The 22,217-nt window shown below is 34.9% G+C and overlaps 2 protein-coding genes across 3 annotated transcripts; one reads left to right on the top strand and one right to left on the bottom strand.

Moving 5' to 3' along the window:
- Window positions 1-5,143: 5,143 nt before the first annotated feature.
- On the top strand, window positions 5,144-10,552 carry LOC132634792 (uncharacterized). 2 transcript variants are annotated; one of them, XM_060350874.1, is made up of 7 exons: window positions 5,144-5,394; window positions 7,038-7,192; window positions 7,361-7,578; window positions 8,199-8,808; window positions 9,256-9,777; window positions 9,871-10,004; window positions 10,092-10,552. In XM_060350874.1, exons 1-6 carry the CDS (start codon window positions 5,225-5,227, stop codon window positions 9,981-9,983), a joined length of 1,788 nt encoding a protein of 595 aa, XP_060206857.1. In that variant the 5' UTR covers window positions 5,144-5,224; the 3' UTR covers window positions 9,984-10,004; window positions 10,092-10,552. The 2 variants fall into 2 exon arrangements, with proteins under 2 accessions (XP_060206857.1, XP_060206858.1); XM_060350875.1 differs by having other exon boundaries at window positions 5,251-5,505.
- A 230-nt stretch (window positions 10,553-10,782) lies between these two features.
- LOC132634790 (long chain acyl-CoA synthetase 4-like) lies at window positions 10,783-20,763 on the bottom strand. Its single transcript, XM_060350873.1, has 19 exons — window positions 20,442-20,763; window positions 19,224-19,287; window positions 19,036-19,125; window positions 18,222-18,278; window positions 17,768-17,816; window positions 17,458-17,534; window positions 17,303-17,342; window positions 17,123-17,217; window positions 16,029-16,196; window positions 15,837-15,947; window positions 15,622-15,709; window positions 14,629-14,695; window positions 13,621-13,696; window positions 13,404-13,521; window positions 12,305-12,550; window positions 12,042-12,181; window positions 11,769-11,951; window positions 11,535-11,654; window positions 10,783-10,990 (listed from the first exon to the last, which is right to left on the bottom strand). Exons 1-19 carry the CDS (start codon window positions 20,591-20,593, stop codon window positions 10,955-10,957), a joined length of 1,977 nt encoding a protein of 658 aa, XP_060206856.1. The 5' UTR covers window positions 20,594-20,763; the 3' UTR covers window positions 10,783-10,954.
- Window positions 20,764-22,217: the final 1,454 nt, after the last annotated feature.

The following is a 22,217-nucleotide window of genomic DNA, read 5'->3' as shown; positions in this document are numbered from 1 at the left end:
TGTTTTAATTCACTAGTCCATCCTTTTAATACCCAATCTAAAATTTGACCCGGTCCACAAATGGACCGGGTCCGATCCATTTTTTTCATCCAAATAAGGGAAACCCTTTTTAGGGTTTCCCCTTCACTTCCTCATTTTCCACCGCCGCACCTCCTTCTTTCCCATTCCCTCTTCTTCTCCTCCTTTCTCCCTTCTCCGCAACCCAAACCCTAGCCGCCTCCTCCTTTTCCCTTCTTCTCCGCTTCCCCACTCGTCCCTGTTCCCCGCCTCCCCACTCACCCTTGTCCCCCACTCTTCTCTCTCTCCCGCTCCTCCTTCCCTCTTTCAAGCAAAAACCTATAAAAGGAGAGGGGGGAACGAAGGAGAGAAACAGGAACGGGAACAAAAAAAAAACGGGGATTTTCTGGGGGATAGGAGGATTTTCTGATTCATAGGAGTACCCCAAGGAGGATTTTTGGATTGGAAAACCCCCCAAAGAAACTAAGTTCTCACTGCACAAACCCCCTTGAAAAATTTGAGTCTTTTAGTCTGAAAAAGTTCCATAGAAACAAAAAGCCTTCGTTTTTGTTGCTAAAATCCCCCAAGCAAAAATTTCAATTTTATCAATCTTTTTTATGTCTGTGAATTGAGTTTTGAAGTGTTTGAGTGTGTATCGAAGGCTTCGCACCCACTTCGCTGCACCCGAAAAAGGTCAGTGAATCTTCTCTTTTAATTATTTTGAATTTTAATTGTTTCTTTTCTGCTTATATGTGTTCTAGGATGTTAGTTATGGTAGTTAATTGCTTGTTTAGCCCTTTTTCTCATGGGTGTTGATAATCATTCCTGCCTAGCATGCTCATTAGTTCTTAGTTCGAAGATGTTTGCTCATATTTGAATCCTGTTTAATCATGTTTATGGGTATTAGCTTCCTGTGTAGTCCCTTTAAGTTAATCTTAGTTCGTTTATCGAAGGTTAAATCTCAATCATATAGAACTAGACCCTATCTTGCTATTAATATAGTTTAAAACTATTTTAAATTGTTGTTTGTCCTGTTTTAAATTTGCCTTATGCCATAGAGAGTTTGCATAAGTCCAAGTTATATGCATAAGATCAGTATAAGTTGTTTTCATTCATTAGTATGCTTTGTGATATTACTTCAGTTAAGTGGTTTGAGATTAGTATAAACCTTGTTAGTTGGCTAAGGATTTAGTATGACATGACTTGAGGTGATTACAGGAAATCCTTGTATAGCTTAAGATTTGCATTGAGTTCTGCCGAATATAGATTGAATAAGCATGCTTTAGCTGTTCTTGGAATCTGCATGTACTATATGTTGGTTAAAACATATGCTGAAATCCTTGTGTGTTTGTATGTTGAAGTTGTGAGGCCAATGCAATCCAGTGTTAGTTATCAACCCATCAGGCCTTAAACATGCTGTGATTTAAATCAAACCTAGTTTTCAGGGAGACTGGGCATTGTGACAATGTTAAATAGTTTACCTTGAATCCTAACATGTCGTCTGATTTGACTTGTGTTCTCCTAGGAATGTATGTTCTTGGAGTGAGTTTTTCCCATTATTCCCTAAGGCCTAGTTAGATTTTCCTTTCTTTTCTACCTTCGGTTCAGTTCTGTGCTACAGGAAAGTATGGCAATTAGGTCAGTCTGGTTCAGTCTTCGATGTCATATATTAGGGTCTTGTTTGAGATATTTGGTCTTCCCTGCTTTGGTTCATGAAAACAAAGTCTCTACACACTTTGTTTGTTTGTCTAAAGAATAGAAAATAAAGCTGTGTTGATGCATCAGCATGAAACAAGTTTTCTTTTGAATTTTCTATAATGAGCCTGTGTGATCTTGTGAACTTGCCTAATAATCCTAAATGACTGAACAAATGTGCAATATGACTGCCCACCTGTGAACAAGTGTGCAATGTGATCTTGTGAACTTGCCTAGTAATAGGCTTAAGAGTTTTTTTTAAGGTGATTTAAATGGATTTAAGACCATCTTGGAAATTTAAGGGTTGGCATGTCTATTGTACCACCTGCCCACTGTTGTATGCTCACCTGTGGGGCTATATGATTCATGAGTTTGTTCACAATTTGTAAGCCTTTGTTGCTGCCACGATAAGCCCATTATTATGGTTGGTTGTTGTGTTTGCTGAACTTTAAGAGGATGCGCAAATCGCATAGGGATAGGATTTGAATCCTAAACTCATTGAAAAGGAATTATCTGGTCACCAGGATCATTCAGAATTTTGTCTTTCGAAAGCATAACTGATTTCCTGTCCTTTGCCCTTTTCTTTGATTTATAGCATATGCAAGTTTTGAATTCATCTATGCATTCTTGAAATCTTTTTGAAACCAGCTAAGACATGATGTTATTCTGTGATCACGTTAGAATAATTGATTTTGTATGCTTCCTGCCAACCTGTGATACGTTCGTTTCATCTAAGTAAGAGGTCCTAAACTAAGTGTTTGATTCGCTGAACGTTGCAAGTATACTGTGTATACATGTGTATACATGAAATATACTTCAAATATACATAGAATATACACGATCTGCTGATTTGTTTGAGTTTATATTCTACATGTTTGATCTTATTCATCTGATTATACCCTAATCCTTTTTTTCTTTTATTTCATGCATGATCATCGTATACGAGTCCGAGAGACTCGTTTCTTCTCCCATATTCGGAGTTGGGCTAAAAGCCCAACGAAACCTTCCGAGTCATTCTCGTTCAGCCCAATCCGCAACAAAGAAAGCAGAAAGACACAAATTTGCTGGGCCATAGCCCAGTAAGCAGGGATAGTGACAGCAGCTGCAGTAACCTAAAATGACTGAGCTAAAGCCCAATTGTGGCCTGGTCGTGGCAGCCTCAAAAAATGGGTTGAGCCCGTTAAATTATATCTATTCCTTTATTTTATTTATTTTGTGCATCTAATTTGTATTATGTAACTAACCCTTTACTTTGTTTTTTTTTTATTAACTTAGACGAATTTTAATGAATTAGTAGTTTTAGTTTTAGTAATGGATAGTCAATCTAAGGAAAACTCATAATTAGTTCCGTAAGTTTCATTTTCTTCTTATATATTGAGGTTATTTGTAGTATTTATAATATTTACTTTTAGGATAATTGATTTTCTATAGCATGAAATTCATATTTTCGAGTCAAAGGAATCATATTTTATTATCTTGGGAATTTTAAAACGTCACTAACACGCAAATAGGAACCACAGAATATTCAGTAGACATCCTTTAAGGTTTATCCAAATCATGCATATTTTTAGCCAAATGTAGTTAATAAACATAATCTTGTTTATACTCTTAAATTGCAAAAAAAAAAATCAATTAATACCTCATCATGTGAGTTGTTTCAAATATTTTTTAAAGCGTTGCACAAACTTGCGTTTTTCTTCTACTTATATATTTTATGCGAATCTTACTTTAAATAGTATTATTATTTAAAGTCTTTGCAATATTTATAAGTTTATTTTAAGATGGCATTGGAAGTTTCCTTTTATGTAAATTATTATATTTTCTATAAATTTCATTCTAAACAGCATTTTTATTTAAAGTCTTGGCAACTTTTGTAAGTTTTATTTTAAATGGCATTTAAGATTTTCTTTTATGCAAATTATTATATTTTATCTAAATCTCATCTTAAAGCAACATTCTTATAGTTTTCCTTAAAAAAGAGACATTTCTTTACCCTCTTTTTTCTTAAAATTTTAAGCATTTTATTTAGCATTAATTAATTAACCTAAGTTTGGCCGGATAACCGTAGTTAACGGATTCTAAAGGATGCCTAACCCCTTCCCTTTAGGATAATATAGAACCCTTACCTAGAATCACATTGGTTAAGCAGACTATTAACAGAGGTTTAGTTTTAACTTCACCTTAGTTAATGTTTAGGTGTCCTAATTCACCGTTAAATTAATTAGGTGGCGACTCCTTAAAATAAAGCATATAGGAATCTCCAATATGTTGTACTCCGCCTCAACCCGGTTAAAATGGGGTGTGACAGCGTTTGGCTATAGAAACTAAAAACTTTTTCACTTTTTTGGGAATTTTAGAGTTGGAGTTATGTTTGGTCATAGTTTGCAAATAGTATTTTTTTTTTGTTGAAATGTGCTTGTTTTGGCTGTGAAAAAGGTGAAAAACTTGAAAAATAAGTTTTAACTTCAAGTTGTATTTGAAATTTTCATGGCCAAACACTAATTTTTTTAAAAAGTGAAAAAAATGAATAATTCATATGGCCAAATAAAGACTATAAAGTAAATAGACCAGAGACAAATATATAGAGAGAGACTGATATATTATTCAACTTTGAACTGATATATAAATGAACTGAATTGACTTCCTATTTATAGAGGGACTGAAGTTGCTCTTTAAGCTACTTCAAAAAAGTTGTTGTGTAAGCTACTTACAAGCTGATTGCTTGACTGTAAGCTTGTCCATGAGAAATTGCTTGCAAGCTACTTGTAAGCTTCCTGGTTGATTGAAGGCTTATCCGTGAGAAGCTACTTGCAAGTTGTCTGCTCGATTATAAGCTTATCCAGAAAATTTTGTGTTTGAATGAACATCCACAATATTTTATTTACGAAAAAGGGCCAAAATTACCCCTGAACTTTGGGAAATAGTTCATCCATACCCTTCATTATACTTTAGGGCCAACTATACCCTTACTGTCATACTATGGGGTCGATTATACCCTTATGTCTAACAGCTGCCACGTGGCATCATCCCAACCCTTTAAAATTATTTTCCTCTCAAACAATTTTTTACCCACTAAAATAACTCAATCTGACCTGATTTTTTTTCCAGCCAAACTGATACGGACCCAACCCATTACCCCTTGGATGGAAAAAAAAAATTCGGGTCGGGTTGGGTTATTTTAGTGGGTAAAAAATTGTTTGAGAGGAAAATAATTTTGAATGGCTAGGATGATGCCACGTGACAGCTGTTAGACATAAGGGTATAATTGATCTCATAGTATAACGGTAAGGGTATAATTGATCCTAAAGTATAACGAAGGGTATGAATGAACTATTTTCCAAAATTCAGGGGTAATTTTGGGCCTTTTCCGTTTTATTTATAAATGATTTTTTTTTTTTTTTTTTAGAAAAGAAGAGCTCAATTGAAAATGACAAAGTGTTACCTCCTAACATAAAATCTTGGTGGACACGTATTTTTTAGACTCAACTATTTTCACACACACACCCACTCCTCTGAATTCCGATCTAGTAAAATGGCGACCCAACTAGTTGAGATGTGCATTGAATCAGCAACACATAGCCTTGACGCCGTGGAAGCGTGGCGGAGACAACGCCGGACTATAGAAAGCATGCCTTGTCACCTCGCTCAAACTCTCCTTCACCGCCTTCTTCACCGCCGTCTCCTCTTCCCGTCGTTACTCGAGTATATATATATATATATATAATCCTAAATTATCACCTCATCCTTTTCAAAATTTCCTGTTTGCTTAATTAGTTAATTACTACTATGATTTTGCGCTGCCCTGAAATTACAGTGAGTTAATTAACATCAGCTTAATCATTTGATAATTTGCTACTAATGTGACCTTTTATCATCTATCGGTTATACAACAGATCAATATTAATGTAAATTGCCGTCTCATCTTCCCGTCGTTACTTGAGTATGATTAATCCTAATTTTGACCTAAAAAAAAAAAGTGTATGCTTAATTAAGTTTTGCACTGTCCTGAAATTGCAATGTGTTGTTCTGTGATTAGCATCGGCTTTACGATTATGATGTATCATTTGATTTCGAGTTAATGGTCAAAACACACCTGAACTGTCACTTTTTTTGTGAGTTTCGCACCTCAATTATTAGTTGTTCCCTTTTATTAACTAAACTTTAAAACACACCTCAGAAGCTGAATAGGCCAACTATCAGTTGTTCCCCTTACCTACCTGAACTATCACCATCTACTCAACTAGGTGTGTTTTAATACATAGTGATAGTTCAAGTAGGAAAATACATAGATGGTGATAGTTCAGGTGAACAGTTGATAGTTGGGGTGTAAAACTCACAAAAATGTGATAGTTCAGGTGTGTTTTTGACCATTATCTCTTTGATTCTCAGTATACTTGGTTATTCCATAATCTGCTACTAATGTGACCTTTTATAATGTATCGACTGTGGACCAGATCGATATTAACGTGAATTGCGGAAAAATGATCTTACTGTAATAGAATATTTTGATACTGTATATGCACAGTTTGCAGCTTTAGTAACCATCTTAGTTTTCCAAAGTCAAAATCAATCTGTGCATAGTTTGACTTTACACATTTGGTCAGATTGATAGTTGAAAAGAGAAAATGTAGAATGGAGTAGGCTAAAAAGAGTAGTTTAGTTTGCAGTTATTGATGAACAAGATGGCATGTGACAAGTAACTGAGAGTCTATAGATGCACGTGAAGGAGTTGAATTACTTGTTATATTTTGGTCATATGTTTTTGTTATAGGCCCTCTGATCATCAAGGTTAAGCTTATAGTAAAATTATAGTTGCTTAATGTGGTATCTGGGTAGTGGTTCTTGAATTTATGAGCACCATATTTGCATTGGCCTGAGAAAGATACATATATGTCTGCAGTGGGTTGTGAGATTTAAAATGTTCTTCACATCCTTGAAACTGCTTAACTAATTTTTTGGATCTTAATAGATCAATACTTTTGTCAATGCTATCTAGCTCCAACATCAAGAAGGCTTGAGATTCATTTTTGTTTCTCTTATATAATTTCTCCGGCGCACGGAGGAGGGAGGATGGTGTGTGTGCTTGCTCAATTGTATTGCTTCCTCAGAGAAATGAGGCTCCTAGAGACTAGAGATGAACTTTTGTGATGCAATAATGATAGTACTGTCATCTAATATCTGAGAATCATCTTAGCTATGTGATTGTAAACGGGTTTCCCATAATTTTACTAAACAACAGTGTAACATCGACACTTATTGTCTGCTTAAGCTATTGCCTTCTTTCTTCCATTTGTTGAATTCATGTATTATGTACTCCAGAAGCTGATATATATTTTCTTGTCCAGAGTGTTCAAATTTTGTGTTGAGGAGATCGATTTAAGGGGGGACAGTAGAGTGGATGCAGAATGGATGGCATATATAGGTGCTTTTGACAACTTGCGTTGTCTAAATTTATCAGATTGTAACAAAATTAACAATTCAGCCATTTGGGCTATCACAGGTAACCTTTTATTTGACCTTTAGTATTCTTTAGATAGATGTAACTGACCTAGCTAAGTTTGCGTTACATTCCTCTTTAAATCTGCTATTTCCTTATTTTCTTCGGTTCACAAATGATAAATGGCACTCTAAATGTTTACTTACTTAAGTATGTTTTTGTTTTCATCAGGAATGACAAACTTAAAGGAGCTTGACCTCTCTAGATGCTCAAAGATTACCAATGCTGGAATTAGACATCTAACATCCATCCCAAGTTTGGAGAAGTTGTGGATTCCAGAAACAGGCGTCACGGCTGATGGTGTGGTACTTCTGTCTTCATTAACCAACTTATCTTTGTTAGATCTGGGAGGCCTGCCTGTATCGGATTCCTCTCTGGGTAATCTTAAGGTAGATCATCTATATCATGTCTTTCTTCTCCCCCACCCTTTCCTTATGGCTTATTAAAGCCTTGTTTCTCTTTAACCTTGGGGTTGTGAGGTTGAGAGTTAGATGTGTGCTATGCCTTCTTTCACTTTATTCTGTGTTTTGTTTCCTTTTCAAGAGAAATCATAGGCATACTTATTATAGATATCCAACATTACTCACCGCACTTTCCGCACATCCAAAATCTAGCTCTTTGTTTGGAAATCAGGGAAAAGAAAAGGAGGGGGAAGCTTTGAAATGGAGGAAAAGCTTTAAATTTTCTCCTTTTTTTGGTTTAAAGAAAAAGAAAAAGTAGCAGAGGACTGGGATTGTACCATTTGGGAGCACTTGTTTTGATTCTGAAAGAAAGTTGTTAACAATTTTCTCTTTCCTTCAAAACAAACAAGAGGATATAACTTAGCTTTCCTGCTTTGATTTACATTTCCCTTGGTTACGGAAAAGCACATGGTGAGGAAAGATGCTTAAAGCTTAGCGTCCCACTGGACTAAACTGTTATGGATTGTTCCTCTAATCATTTCGTCCATTACTTACTTAGAATGATTGAACTTTTTCAAGATTAATGACACGTTTTATGATTCTGGAAGGTTCTCGGGAAACTACAACATTTGGATCTTTGGGGGAGTGAAGTATCAAACAGAGGAGCATCTCATCTTAAATGGTTCCCAAGATTGAGTTCTCTGAATTTGGCCTGGACCAAGGTCACTATGTTGCCAAGTCTGCCTATTCTTGCATGTCTAAACATGAGCAATTGCACGATACACTCTATATTCGAAGGAGAAGGACAGAAAGCTCCTCTTTCAAAGCTTATTCTGTCTGGAGCAACCATAAGAGATGTCTCTGAAGCTTTCCTACACCTTGAAACATCTTCCCTCTCTCTCCTGGATCTTTCCAATTCATCTCTTAATTCGTACTGCTTTTTGCCATATATGAATGCGATATCAGATTTAGATCTCAGTGGTACATCTGCAGGGGATGAGTCAGTTGAACACATTGCATTTGTAGGTCAAAATTTACGTCGTCTAAATCTCAGCCGGACAAAATTAAGCTCTGCAGGACTGGGAATTTTAGCTGGTTTTGTTCCCAATCTTGAAACTTTATTGTTATCTTACACGGCCATTGACGATTCTGCTATCTCCTTCATGATCACCATGCCTTTGCTAAAATGTATCAATCTGAGTGGTACAAATATCAGAGGTATGATGTGTTCATTTCCTCAAAACTTTCTTTACTTTTTACATTTAGTTTCTCTCGTGGTCCTCAATTTCTTCATGACTGGAAACTAGATAGGTGTAGGGGATGCTTGAATACTTTAGACAACAAGATGGTGTCAATATGTATCTCACACTCTTGGCTAGATTATTACAAGATGACACACACTGGCAATTTGAAGTTTTGAACTAAGAAGTAGCTTTTGGAAAAGTTATGGATGAATCGTAGAATTTGGACTTTGTGATGAGAATCTTTTAAATGCAAGTTCTGCTGTAAACTAATTTTAAATCCTTGTCCAACCAAAGATTAATTAGAGTGGAACTTGAAATTGCAGTTCGGGAGACTCTTTTTTTTTTTTTCCAGTAGGGTTAGAACAACATTTGTCTCCTCTCTCTTAACTCACATGGTAGTGTAATTTGCCACAAATGCCAGGTATGGTCAACGAGGTGGATTCTGATGCTAATTGTGCGTCGTCACTGTCTGGGTTGTCTAGTCTTGATCATTTGGAAAGATTGGATTTGGAGGAGACTCGAATCAAGGATTCAGCTTTGGCTCCTTTGCCGAGCTTTCGTAAATTGAGCTATTTAACCTTACGGAGTGGTTCCCTTACTGATACCACTTTGCATCAGTTGTCGTCTATTCAAAGCTTGGTTACCCTGGGGATTCGTGATGGCGTACTCACTGATACTGGGCTCTATATATTCAACCCTTCACCATCTATGAGGATTCTTGATCTCAGGGGTTGTTGGCTGCTGACAGAGGATGTTCTGTTGTCATTTCAGCAAAAGCATCCTCAAATTGAAGTAAGGCATGATCTTCTTAGTATTGCATTGGTTAAAAGGTTATCTGTTCACTCACCTGTGTGCCAAGCGACACCTCAGAGCAAACTATACAAAAACAAGAACGGAGGGCCATCAGCATCTCCCCTAAGATCTAGCAGACACGGTTTTCTTGGTGAGGCATTAACGCATTGTCTAACCTATCTTGGTCTAAATACGCTAGTTTCTGTCCTGTCTGACATTTCTTCTTGTCATAATATGAAACTAGATCAAAGATTGAAGTACACCAGAGAAGAACTGCTTGCAGTGAGCTTTGGCTCTGCCTCTATTTCCAGAGACAATGTTGATTGGATACCTCATGAGCTGGCAAATGATGGATAGAATTTCTTGGATTCATCTCATGTGTGTATTCTATTACCTACCAATAGTAGTTCTTGAGTTTCTTTTTCAATGTCAGAAATTTTGATATTTCTTTTCTGAATGATGCAGAGTGCAACTCAGGATGATAAATGATATAAGCCCAAACCATGTTATGATTAGCTATTACCTTGGTTAAATGGCATCTGGTTCTGGCCAATGGTATTACAGTTCGGAGCCCTTTTTATGTGTGTTGTGGTACTTCTGATCTTGGAAAGCTCAGTTAAAGAGCAATTTTTAGACATCCAACTGATTCCTGGATTTGTACAAGTTTTTATACGACTCATATTACCAGCAGTTTTGAAATTCAAGGAACAAGACTTCCTATGATAGACCCAAAGCTCTCCAGTTGCTAATATTGCATGAGGACCTCTAGATTAGATGTGTTTGTATAATGCCCATGTTTATGTAAAGCTGTGTTTTAGCTATCATTCTGGTCATTGTTGTAGCTACCTGTTGTATTTTACGTTTTCTGGTCATTCTGGGGACATTGTTTATAATGTGTACAAATCTAGAAATGCCAGTTTTTGACATATCGCATTCCTAAATTTTTGCAGAAAGCAGCATTTCAAGGATCTTTATTAGGCAAGGCAGAGTGAATTCTTATGTCATGATCTATGGTGATCACCGTTACATCATATGTAAGTGAATCGATAAAGACGATTAGGATCATGATCTATCATCTATCCTTTGTGCAATGCCTTTAGATGAACTGCCTTATTTCAGATCAATTCTCTATGGTGGTCGTTGCAATTCATCCCTCTCGGCGAAAAACCATAATAATTACTCCATATATAAATAGTTAACACAACCAGACATGATTCAAAATTTTACAAATTTCATCATCTTCATGTGTTATATACAGTGCAATAACAAAAACAAGAAGATAAAATAAGATTGAATGTAAAAGAAGGGGCAGGTAACAGCCGTTAGGTTCATTTAGTACCCTTGTACATGTTGTCAATCATATCCTGCACAATGTAAAATTATAATCAGGCAAGAACATGTAAACAAACACGACAATAACTACCAGATATTCCAACATATAATGAACAAGAAATTTAAAAGTTCATAGATATCTTTTTCCTATTAAAAGAGATAGAATTATTAACTAATAATCCGGCCGTGTACCATTGGTGTTACATGCCTAAAAACAACCATAGGCATGTTAAATCGATTATGCACACCTACAGTAATCGATCCACATTTGATTAAACCATGGCATTTCACTCCTATTAAAAGTTTGTCAAGATTACAAAAAATCATTCTACTTTCTACTCTTTGTTGCGTCTATTAAGATATGCAATAGAAGAAGGATTTTTGACAACATGAAATAAAAGCATAGAAAGAGTAGTAACATCTCTTGGATGCAACACACACACATTTAATCACAGTGCACATAATATTCTAGCAAAATTAAGAGTACGACGAAAAAGAAATGGAATAAAAATAGAGCATTACTATCTAACAAATGATTTCTCATCAACATTCACCAGTAGATTAAAGAGAAATTACCTGGTAATATTTGAGCAACTGGGGTCTTTTCTTCTTAAATGTCGGAGTTAGAAGGTCCCTTTCCATGTCAAATGGCTGAGGATCAAGGTGTACAGCTTTTATGAACTCAAAGCCCTTCAGCTGCAAAAAAGTCGATCACATTTATATCAGGTTCCATAATATCTCAATAGGACGAACTGCTTATCTTCGATGCACTTTGACACTATGGAACAAGCGAATGCGAGGAGAACTAACCTTCTTTTCTTTTGCAGCTTTCGCGAGCTCTCCAATCATGAACTCTTTCACTTTTGAATTTTCACATAGGGAATTAAAATCCCCAGATATGCCGTTCTGTTCGGCCCATTGTTCAATTGCTCGTTGGTTTGGGTTAATGACAGCAATGAGGAATGACTCAAAACTGTTTCCGTATATCCATATCTGGAGTCGAGGTAGAAAAGAGAAATGAGTCCACTTTCATGTCTAACATGAACAGACTATGCCACTAGTTAACCAGAAGCAGATACATACCGAGTCGATAACAGGATTATTGCCATAGATATTCTCCAAATTCTCGACAGCAACATATTCACCTTGTGATAGCTTGAAAATGTTCTTCTTACGATCAACTATTTTCAAGCTACCATTAGGTTGCCACTCACCAATATCACCTGAAGAAGATTTATTAGAAACAAGGTCCGCTTGAATGCTATCTGACAAGCAGAGTTTTTTTTTTTTTTTTCTCAAGAGAAGCAGAGATTTATCAGTTCAACTTCAACACGAAAAAAACAAACCTGTGTGGAACCACCCATCAATCATGACTTCTTTTGTTAGGTCCTCACGTTTGAAATAACCAGAAAAAAGAGTGTCACCCCTCACACATACTTCTCCACGTGGCGTGCTTGACAGAGCATCATATGACATCTCAGGGACGGACTCCAGGCACACATCCACATTGGGCACTGGAGGACCAACCGTACCAAGCATATTATACTGGTTTGGTAGTGACACAAATGTACCGGCACATGTTTCAGTCAGACCTATATAAGAATAGAAAGAATGGACTTATTATATAGTAACTAGTATACAAGGTCTTACAATTATTACATTGTTGAACATCATATGGCTCATTAGCGAAGATTTACAAGATGTTCCCATCAATCAATTTTTGTAAAGAGATGCTTTTACTTTCTACCGTCTTTATTTGAGATAAAAGCTAATAGCCAACAATATGTTGAAAGACGACATTTGGAGGGACATGAGTGAAGGGCCTAGTATAATTTGATAAGTATACTCCCTCCGTCCCAATCAACTTATGTGGCACACTTCCCCTTTTTAGTCTATCTTTTTCTATAATTAGAAACAACTTAACTTTAAAACTCCCCTTTAACCCTTAGTGAAACGATTTATAGCCACAAAATGTCTAAGGTTTGTTTTAGACCAAAAATTTCAAGTCTTCCTTTCTTTCTTAAACTTTGTGCCTTCTGGAGCCACATAAATTGGGATGGAGGGAGTATTTAGTATCTTCAGTTCCTTTTCTTTTCCTTTTTTTTTTTTTTTTTTTTAAGGGAGGGTTAGGTAAGATGAGAATCCTAAAGTCTCTTTGAATGCAACACATGAGGCCTAGGGTCGGAGGAGCAAATTGACACTAAATGACATGTAAGGATAGTTGACTTATATTTGAAGTTAAGTTGAAAAAGGGTATTTGGAAGTTGAAGTAGGGTTTGGACAATGCATTTCACTTGAACATATATTGAAGTTTCGTCAGAGAATTTCTTTTTACTTAACTGGTTTAACTTCGTGTGAAAATTGACTACAATATATAACCAAACAGTAGTTATAAGTCAACATAGAAAAAAAACTAAAACGAAGCTTTTCACTAGAATGGAATACCATATCCTTGAAGAACGTGACAACATGCCACTACTCGCAGAAAAGATTCCACATGAGCTGCAAGGGGCGCTGCTCCAGATAATATAAGGCGTACTTTGCCTCCTAACCCTTCTTTTACCTAATGAAAAGAACAACAGGAGTTAACGGACTAACTTGTAAGATGGAAAGAAGAATGGAAAAATAGATTTGCTGGCTGCTCCAAGGGCAATTACAATACCTTATTGAAGACAACTTTGTCAGAAATCGGGGAAGCTTCAAAGTGTTTACGTCCTTTCTTCAAGTTGTAATGTTTGCTGTAGAATTTCAAAAGTTTAGGTAACAATCTCCACTAAAACTAACTCAAACTACGATTTTTATTTTTTATGCTAAACAAAATATTGCAACCAAAGTTCTCCGGTATACAATAACCCAAAGCATGGAAGAAAAGACCAGTTTAAATTCAAGTACTAAAAAGCAAGTCTTAAAGCAGAAAGTATTATTTACTCCCTTCCATGTTAACAAGACTGGGTTGGCTTTCTGGGGAGAGTGAAATATTTGAGTTATTATACTGAGTTTGGTATATAAACTCTCAAAAAATAGAGAAAGTCCAGAAGATGTCCCCATCAAAATTATCCACAAAACTAGTACATTAATCTGAAAATTGGAGGAGAAAAGTTTCAGTTTTGGGAAAGATATCATATTTTAGGGATGGACCAAAACAAAGAACAAATTAATCGAAAACAGAGCAGAGGGTCAAATTTGCCCCTGAACTATGCAATGGAACAACTTTGCTCTCCGTTAAAGTTGGGGTCAAATATGCCCCTGTCGTTACTAAAATGGGCTAAATTTGCCCTTATTTTCAAATGGCTGAAGCTTAGCACACAGTGATGCCACATGTCCAGTAATTAAGGATTATCTTTTTTAAGCGGAGGGCAACATTGATCCTTTTGCATAGTTGAGGTCAAATTTGACCCTTCTCCCTAATTTTGAGTTTTAATTTTATTCTTCCTCTCTCTCTCTCTCTCTCTGCCACTACCGTTACCATCAATCACCCTTTTTTCCTTTGGGTGAGAATTGAGAAATACCCATATTTTGGTTTTTTTTTTTGATAAGGAACCGGTCAAGAGAAGCTTAGTTAGAAAGTTAATAGGTTAACTTTTTTTTCATCTTTTGATAAGAAAGAGTTAACAGGTTAGCTTGCCATTTATTACTTCATTTGACATGGAGAACGTGGAACAACACTTACTAAGCATAGGCAAGATTGAACAAGGTGCTTTTGAGCAGACCTCCGGAAGAAATTTTCTGTTGCAAACCTGAGAATGTTTAAACAAACTAGTTAAAACACATCCAGCATTTCAACAAGACTTAGATCGAACTTAGTCAAAGGTATTCGTTAACTTTTTTGACCATATTAAGGCATTGTCATCCGTCATAGTTAAAAATCAACCTCCCAAAAACCCATAATTAGCAGTAGACCATTGTACACTTACTAAGAGTCTAATCTAAATCTAAAGTGCATTGGTTGTTCGAGAAACTGACAAAAATGGTCCCTCATCTTTGGTAGCAGGTTTAAAATAGTCGTTTAAATATCACTTAAGCAGTTTTAGTCCTTTATATTCCAAAAGTGAGCACTTTTGGTCTCCGTCAGATATTTACAAACTCTTGTTGTTATTTTTTATTGGAACTGTGAAAATAGAAAATATTTAAGGGGAACTCACATTTGGAAGTACAGATTTTGTTGTTTATGTTATTTTTGGTCTCTTTCCAGTGCAACTTTTTGAGGTACAATTTATCTTATTTTTTTAGTAAGGTAACATATAGAATTTCTGTTATTTTTTTACTATTTTTTGTGTCTTGTGTAGTTTTTTTTGTTGCACTTTCTGAAAATCTTGACGGAAATTTCTGGTGTTTCTGGTTAATCATTTGTTAAATATTCGACACAGGCCAAAAGTGCTCACTATTTAACTTAAAGGACCAAACTTGATACTTTTTTTTTTTAAACTGATAACTGACTGCTCAAGTGATACTTAAGGGACTATGTTGAACCTACTACCAAATATAAGGGACCATATGTGTCATTTTCTCGTGGTTGTTCAATCAATCACAGATTTTTATTAGGTAGTCTACATCTAGCGGTCAAGAGAAAAGGTTTGACAGATGCAAAGATATTTTTTTATTTTTGATGAAGTAAATGATTTCGTTGCTTGATGCAAAGGTATTAAGACCGCTAAGATATTACCTGAATATATTCTGTCTAGTACCCGAGGTACAGCACAGAAGACGGTTGGTTTTAGCTCTCCAATATCTTCGGTTAGTAATTTGACGTCCTGTGGACATGGTTAGCAATGCATAAGTATAAGCTCTACAATGATTAATTTGACGTCCTGTGGACATGGTTAGCAATGCATAAGTACAAGCTCTACTATGATTTAGCGGAAGATCTGAACAATTTACCCCTCGCCAAAATCCTATTGAGGCACCATGATGAATGAAACATTCTTCAATCACCCGATCAAAGATATGTGCCAGGGGAAGATACGAAAGATACACATCATCCACAGTCAACTGCAACATTAAAAAGGTTCGATGATCAAGCCTATACTGTAGCTGTGAAGGCATGAAAATAAAGAGCAAATAATTCATTACCGCCTCATTCACACTCTCAAGGAAACGCCTTACTCCAGCTATAAGAGTAACAATGCTAGTATTTGAAATCATGACACCTTTGGGATCTCCGGTCGTTCCACTAGTATACATTATTGTACAAATGTCTTCCTTCTTTTTTACTGGAAGGTCAAATTGATTTTCGCTTCCCTGCGCATTGAGTTTGAGCTTTAGTTCAAAGGGCATATACGTAAATGTCAATACTACAAACTTATTCCAAATGGTGGATACATATCTATTTCTCTTAACACCACTGGCTGCATTCTACGAGTTTATAACAAATGTTACAATGGAAAGAAGAATTTTAAGGTGGAATCGAAATTTAAAAAACCATGACAAAAAAGAAAAAAGAAAAAAAAAATTAACGAAAATGTTAAAATCTGAATCAAACTCAAGTCAACATGTAACTCTATACAAATGAGATTTAAGAAATCAAAATCCTCTTTTCCTCATTTGCTGTCTCATATCAAAGCCACAACTTTGACATCCAATTTACTCCCTCCGTCCCAATTTATGTGAAGGTGTTTGCCTTGGCACGGAGTTTAAGAATGAAAGGAAGATTTTTGAAATTTGTGGTCTAAAACAAGCCATAGATAATTGTGGCTATAAACCATCTCATTAAGGGTGTATTTGGTATGACGGAAAATGTTTTCCTATTTTCTCTCATTTGGCTGCACTTAAGATCTTGGAAAATGTTTTTCTATGGAAATTTGTGTGGCAACATTTGATTAGGCACGAAGTTTAAGAAAGGAAGGAAGACTTTTGAAATTTGTAGTTCAAAACAAGCCTTAGATATTTGTGTGGTTGTAAATCATCTCATAAAGTTAAATTGTTTCTAAATATAGAAAGTTGACATTCTTTTTGGGACAGACTAAAAAGGAAAGTCTGCCACATAAATTCGGACAGAGGAAGTACTAACTATAGAAATGTGTCGCTCTTTTTGGGACTGAACTAAAAACGAAAGAGTGTCACATATATTGGGACAGAAGGAATATAACAGTTAACACTAATGATTACGTCTAACACACCATTAGACAAATCTGATAAGAAATATAGTAGAAAAGACCAAGTCTTACCAATTGTATAAACTCATCCCAGCAATATAGAGCCACCCCAAACTTTTCAACCTCTTCCTTCTGTGGAGGAGTGACGTTTCCAAAACTCACAATAGCTGGTCATTACAAACAGGAAACAAGTTAGTTATTGCCACCATTTCATCTATCAAAAAATATGGATTGAATTTACAATCAACTTACTCTTCAAGTACGTTGACGCATTTGGAAAAGTTTTCAGAAGCTGAAAAGGGACGTTTACACATTTTAGTAAGAAAGCACATCCCTAGATGTTAAAAGGCACAGCCTCTAAAATATTATTAGCCGTCTATGAAAAGTTTAATTTCGAATATGCATACCTCAGGAAGTTTTTTCTCTTCAACAAAAGCAATTTTAACCTCAGCATGGGAAATGATAAATTCCACTGCACCATGACCTAAACCACACAAAGAATATTATTTCAATCATTACATAGCATTCTTCTCCTTTTAAAGATTAACATAAAATAGAAAGTCATTGCATGAAAATGGCATCTTGTTTAAACAAGACAAGATGTCTTCTAACTATAAAAGTAAAACCAAGAATCATAAATTACAAAATGAAAAAGCAAACAAAAGAAAATTGAAGAAGGCACTTAAACTACTATTTTCACCGGAGGATAATGCATACCTAAGGTGTCATACAGAGGAACACAGTAAAGTCCATGAGCATTGCATGCCTGCATTTGTAAGTCGCTATCAGAGCCAACAACAATTAAGGAGAAGGTTTAATTTCTAAAATGTCCTGGAACAAAAGATTGATATGATACGCAGCAGAAAACAGGACCACCAAAAGGATGAAACAAAAACAAATAGGAAGTGGACTAGGAAACGAGAACAGTGAGAAAGTCAACTGTTTTCTATTCGAAATAAATATATGGTTGATTAAACTAAGAAGGACCAAAAATCTGGATTTTGTGGGCTTGTTCCAAAGAAAAAAAGACGTGGGTGGCATTATGACTGGGGTCTATCACTTCATCAGCTAGAAAATAATTTTATGAATAAAATACAACCAAAAAAATAGTAAGACCGCCAATCAGATAAAAGGGGTTAAATGGAAAATAGAAGGAATAGAAAAAGTTTACCTCCATGCTTATTATCCACTCGGCGCAATTGGCACCATAGATACCACATTTGTCTCCCTAATATCAAAAAAAAAAAAAAAAAATTGTCAAGGGGAATGAACAATAAGAGACTGGCTAAAAAGTCCTGCACACGAGTCTACACACTAACACAAGTATACAATAGACAGAGAACACACCCTAACTTTTTTTAAAAAAAAAAAAAAAAAAAAAATGAAATATAATTCAACGATAGGAATAACTAAATACCAGAAAATATCGAAGCATGAGATGACTTAGAATTTGTAAACCAATCATAAGCTGAAAGGTGACTAAAAGTCTCTCCATTTTTTAAGGGGGTGAATTTTAAAGAGCATAACTGAACCATCAGACATAGCGAACCTAGTTTTTCTTTCCACCCCTCCGAAAAAAGAAAACAAAGAATCTAACTTTTCATCCTAAAACATTAGAAGGTAAGTAAGCACTTTTGCTGGTTAGGAAGTGAATTATTCATGTATTAAGACCAGCATAACTAGTACCATATTTGGTAGCATTTTAGTTGCTATTGTATAAAATTCCGCATACCAAGTAACGCGCTTGGTTACCAATTTACAATCCCGCATAACTGAAACAGGTATAAGTTATGAGCCAATTAATATATATTTTATGCAAGGTAGAAGATGGAATAACTAACACATGAATAACTAAACCCTACATAACTGGGCTGCGTTACTAATATCTGCATAACTCTAACCAGTAACCGAACGACCCCTAGTTGGAATTGTTCCCGACCAACCAAGCTTTTAGGGAAGTGTAGCACATAGAAATAGGAACTCACCTCATCGACACCACAGCTCCGGATGGAATTTCCTACTTTAATGACAATGTCATATACTTCTTTATAAGACATCCACACATATTTGCCGGGCTGAAAATAAGAACAAATACACGAATCAGCTAAAGTCAAACTTCTCTGGACGTAGGAGTTATAACTTATGCAAAAAAGTATTCATGGTAACTGCATACTTTTCCATCTACAATTTCACGGGTTCCAAGCATCCGGTTGTTAGGATATTTCTCCACCGATAAACTGTGACAGAGACAAGAAAATGTCTATAAGATCTGGTATTAAATTATAATGACAAAGTGCCAGATTAAACTAGAACGAACACAGACAATGAGGACAAGTAGAATCAAAGTTTAGGCTTTTACTGTCCAAGGGGAAGCTTGTATATGAAGTATATCCTGAATAGAAGAGAATAAGAAAGCTCGAAAATCTAAGGCATGTCCTTACTAATCGAGAAGACCTATATTGAAGTGAACAGTAGTGACATTACCAGTGAAATCATGTCACTTGCGTACATAATGAATTGCCAAAAAGTGTTCACTTTTAATCAGAATGAAGTAGTAAGAGTGAAGATTTTGCAGAAACAGAGAGACTCAGCACAGATAATTGCAAAGGAAAAATTAGCAAAATTGTGAATATTTTGCAGCAAAAATAAAATGAAAGTCAAAAGCAATTCTTGGAACTTGTTACTCATCAAATATATAACTAAATGACTAGACCTTTTTATCAACAAATTAAACAGTCATCAGATTTAGAAAATCAGTACACAAAAATCAAGTTTATCAAATTAACAAAAAGAAAAACACAAGAATTGCAGGATAGTTTAGAATATAGAACAAGATCGATTATTTTGCACAAAAAGTAAAATAAAAATCAAATCTTGGAACTTTATGCTACTCATCATCAGATACATAAAAGCTAAAAAGACTCCACCTTTTCTAACTCAAGCAAACACTCAAATTCAACAAACAAAAACTAAAATCAAGTGCATAAACTTAAACAAAACAAAAATACACAAGAACCCAATGTACTAGCAAAGCAAATTAACATAAAAAAATTAGACCTTTATCCTACTCATCACATACATAAAGCTAAAAACAAACACTCAGATTCAACAAACAAAATCAAAATCAAGTGCATAAACTTAAAGAAACCAAAAAAAAAAAAAAAAAACAATAACCCAGTATAATAGCAACATAAAAAAAAAAATTAGAACTTTATGCTAACTCATCAGATACATAAACACTCAGATTCAACAAACAAAAACCAAAATCAGGTGCATAAATTCAAACAACACAAAAAAAAAAAAAAAAAAAAAGACAAAAACCAACATAATAGCAAAGCAAATTAACATAAAAAAATAAAAAATAAAAAATAAAAACTTTTTAAATTCTAACCGAAAAATATCCCAGCAACTATTAAGTCCATCAATAGGTGGTGGAAATCCATCTTTAGCAAAAACACTTCTATAAACAGGACCCATTGATGGTCTTCCATCTTTAGCAGCCTTTGCTGGTTCTACTTCTATAATGAATTTCTCTGTTGCCATTCTTGATCCCTCTTTTTCCCTTCTAAAAAACACAAATATACTGTCAATATATGTGTATATCAACTGTATATACAGTGTATATCACACAAGAAAACTGGACAAAATGGGGGGGGGGGGGGTTAGTAGCTCGGTGGTGATTGATAAACTGTGTGAATAAAGGGAGTTTCTTGGATTTTGGCCTTTTCTTGACTAAGTAGGAAAAGGACTTTTTTTTTTTTGGTATAACAGTTGAATATTGACCAATGGGAAACTTTGGTCCACTTGTAATATTTATGTATTAACTTCAGAGAAACAGACAGCTGTGTTTGCTGGAATTTTCCATGTTGGGAACCCTAAAATTTTCTCTCTTTTTTTTTTAATTTCATATATTCCTTGCTTTAATTTTTAATAAGGGTGGTGTTTAGACTAACTTATCCGTAATTCAACTATTAATCGGGTACAATATTGAGTAACTTTGTTTATCAAGAGTGAAGCACATTAAGAAATTAATTTTATTTTATTTGTACTGAAATATGAACACTGATCTTTTGTGGTGTTTTGGTATGAAGTGTTACTCCATCCGGTCTATTTTAAGTGTATTTTTTGGAGTGTGGCACACCGTTAAAAAAATAGTTAATAGAATTAATTAAAAGAGACCTTTTAGAAAGTGGCTCACATAATTTATTTTAATAAGGATAAGGATAAGTTGGAGAAAAGAGATAGTATAATGTTTTCTCATTTTTAAGATAACACTTATTTTGAATTAGTTTTAAAATGATAGAACGATATTTAAAATGAACCGGAGGAAGTAATCCTTTTATGATCGGGTTAGTAAAAAAAAAAAAGAAGTTAAATCCACATCATGGTGCATAGTAACTAATAATAAAACTAGGAATAAGCTGACCTGGAAAAGATTAAGTATAAGTTGACGGTGTTAATGATTTATGTTGATCGTCAATTTTTCGAGTTATTAATCCATAATTTGCTTTTAATCTGTCGATTGAGATGTGCTTCTTATCAAGTATAATTAAATAGAGTAAAATAGTTAGATGAAAGAAAAATATATCTCACCTCAAACACTTCATACTGGAAGCAGGGTCACCTGTTTTAGAAATCTGCCTTATTATCTTTCTATATAGCCTAATTTGAAATAGACCTTGGTTTATATATAGTAGTTACCCCCTATATTTTCTATCTGTATTTATAGAAGTCACCCTCTGTATCCTCTGTCCTAAATTCTTTTACCTTGGTTTCACTCCACCATTGTTTATTTTATATTACTTTTTGGTGTCCAAAATAAAATTACTTATGTATATAACTTGAAAACTCCATCATTATTTATTTCTTTTGGTCTCCATTCATCTATTTGTCACATACTTATTCCTATGGCTTTGGAAAGCCTAACGTTTTCGTAAGTGTCGATTTTAAAGTTATGGCTAGCCTAATTAGTTATCACGAAAGTGATGCATCAGAATTCAAAATTCTTTTCTTTTACTTTTGTCAAAGTATTTCGTTCACGGATTAAAATTCATGTTGATTGATCACTATTCAGAAATTAAAATATTCATCTTTTTGGATTAATATTCTCAGTAGTGAATTAATCATTCGATATTCTTTTTTCGATTCAAAGACAAAGAAATGTAGA

This window comes from Lycium barbarum, chromosome 4, assembly GCF_019175385.1.
Source record: "Lycium barbarum isolate Lr01 chromosome 4, ASM1917538v2, whole genome shotgun sequence".
NCBI lineage: Eukaryota > Viridiplantae > Streptophyta > Magnoliopsida > Solanales > Solanaceae > Lycium > Lycium barbarum.
Note: the sequence above shows the minus strand (reverse complement) of the source record. Positions and strands in the feature narration are given on the sequence as shown.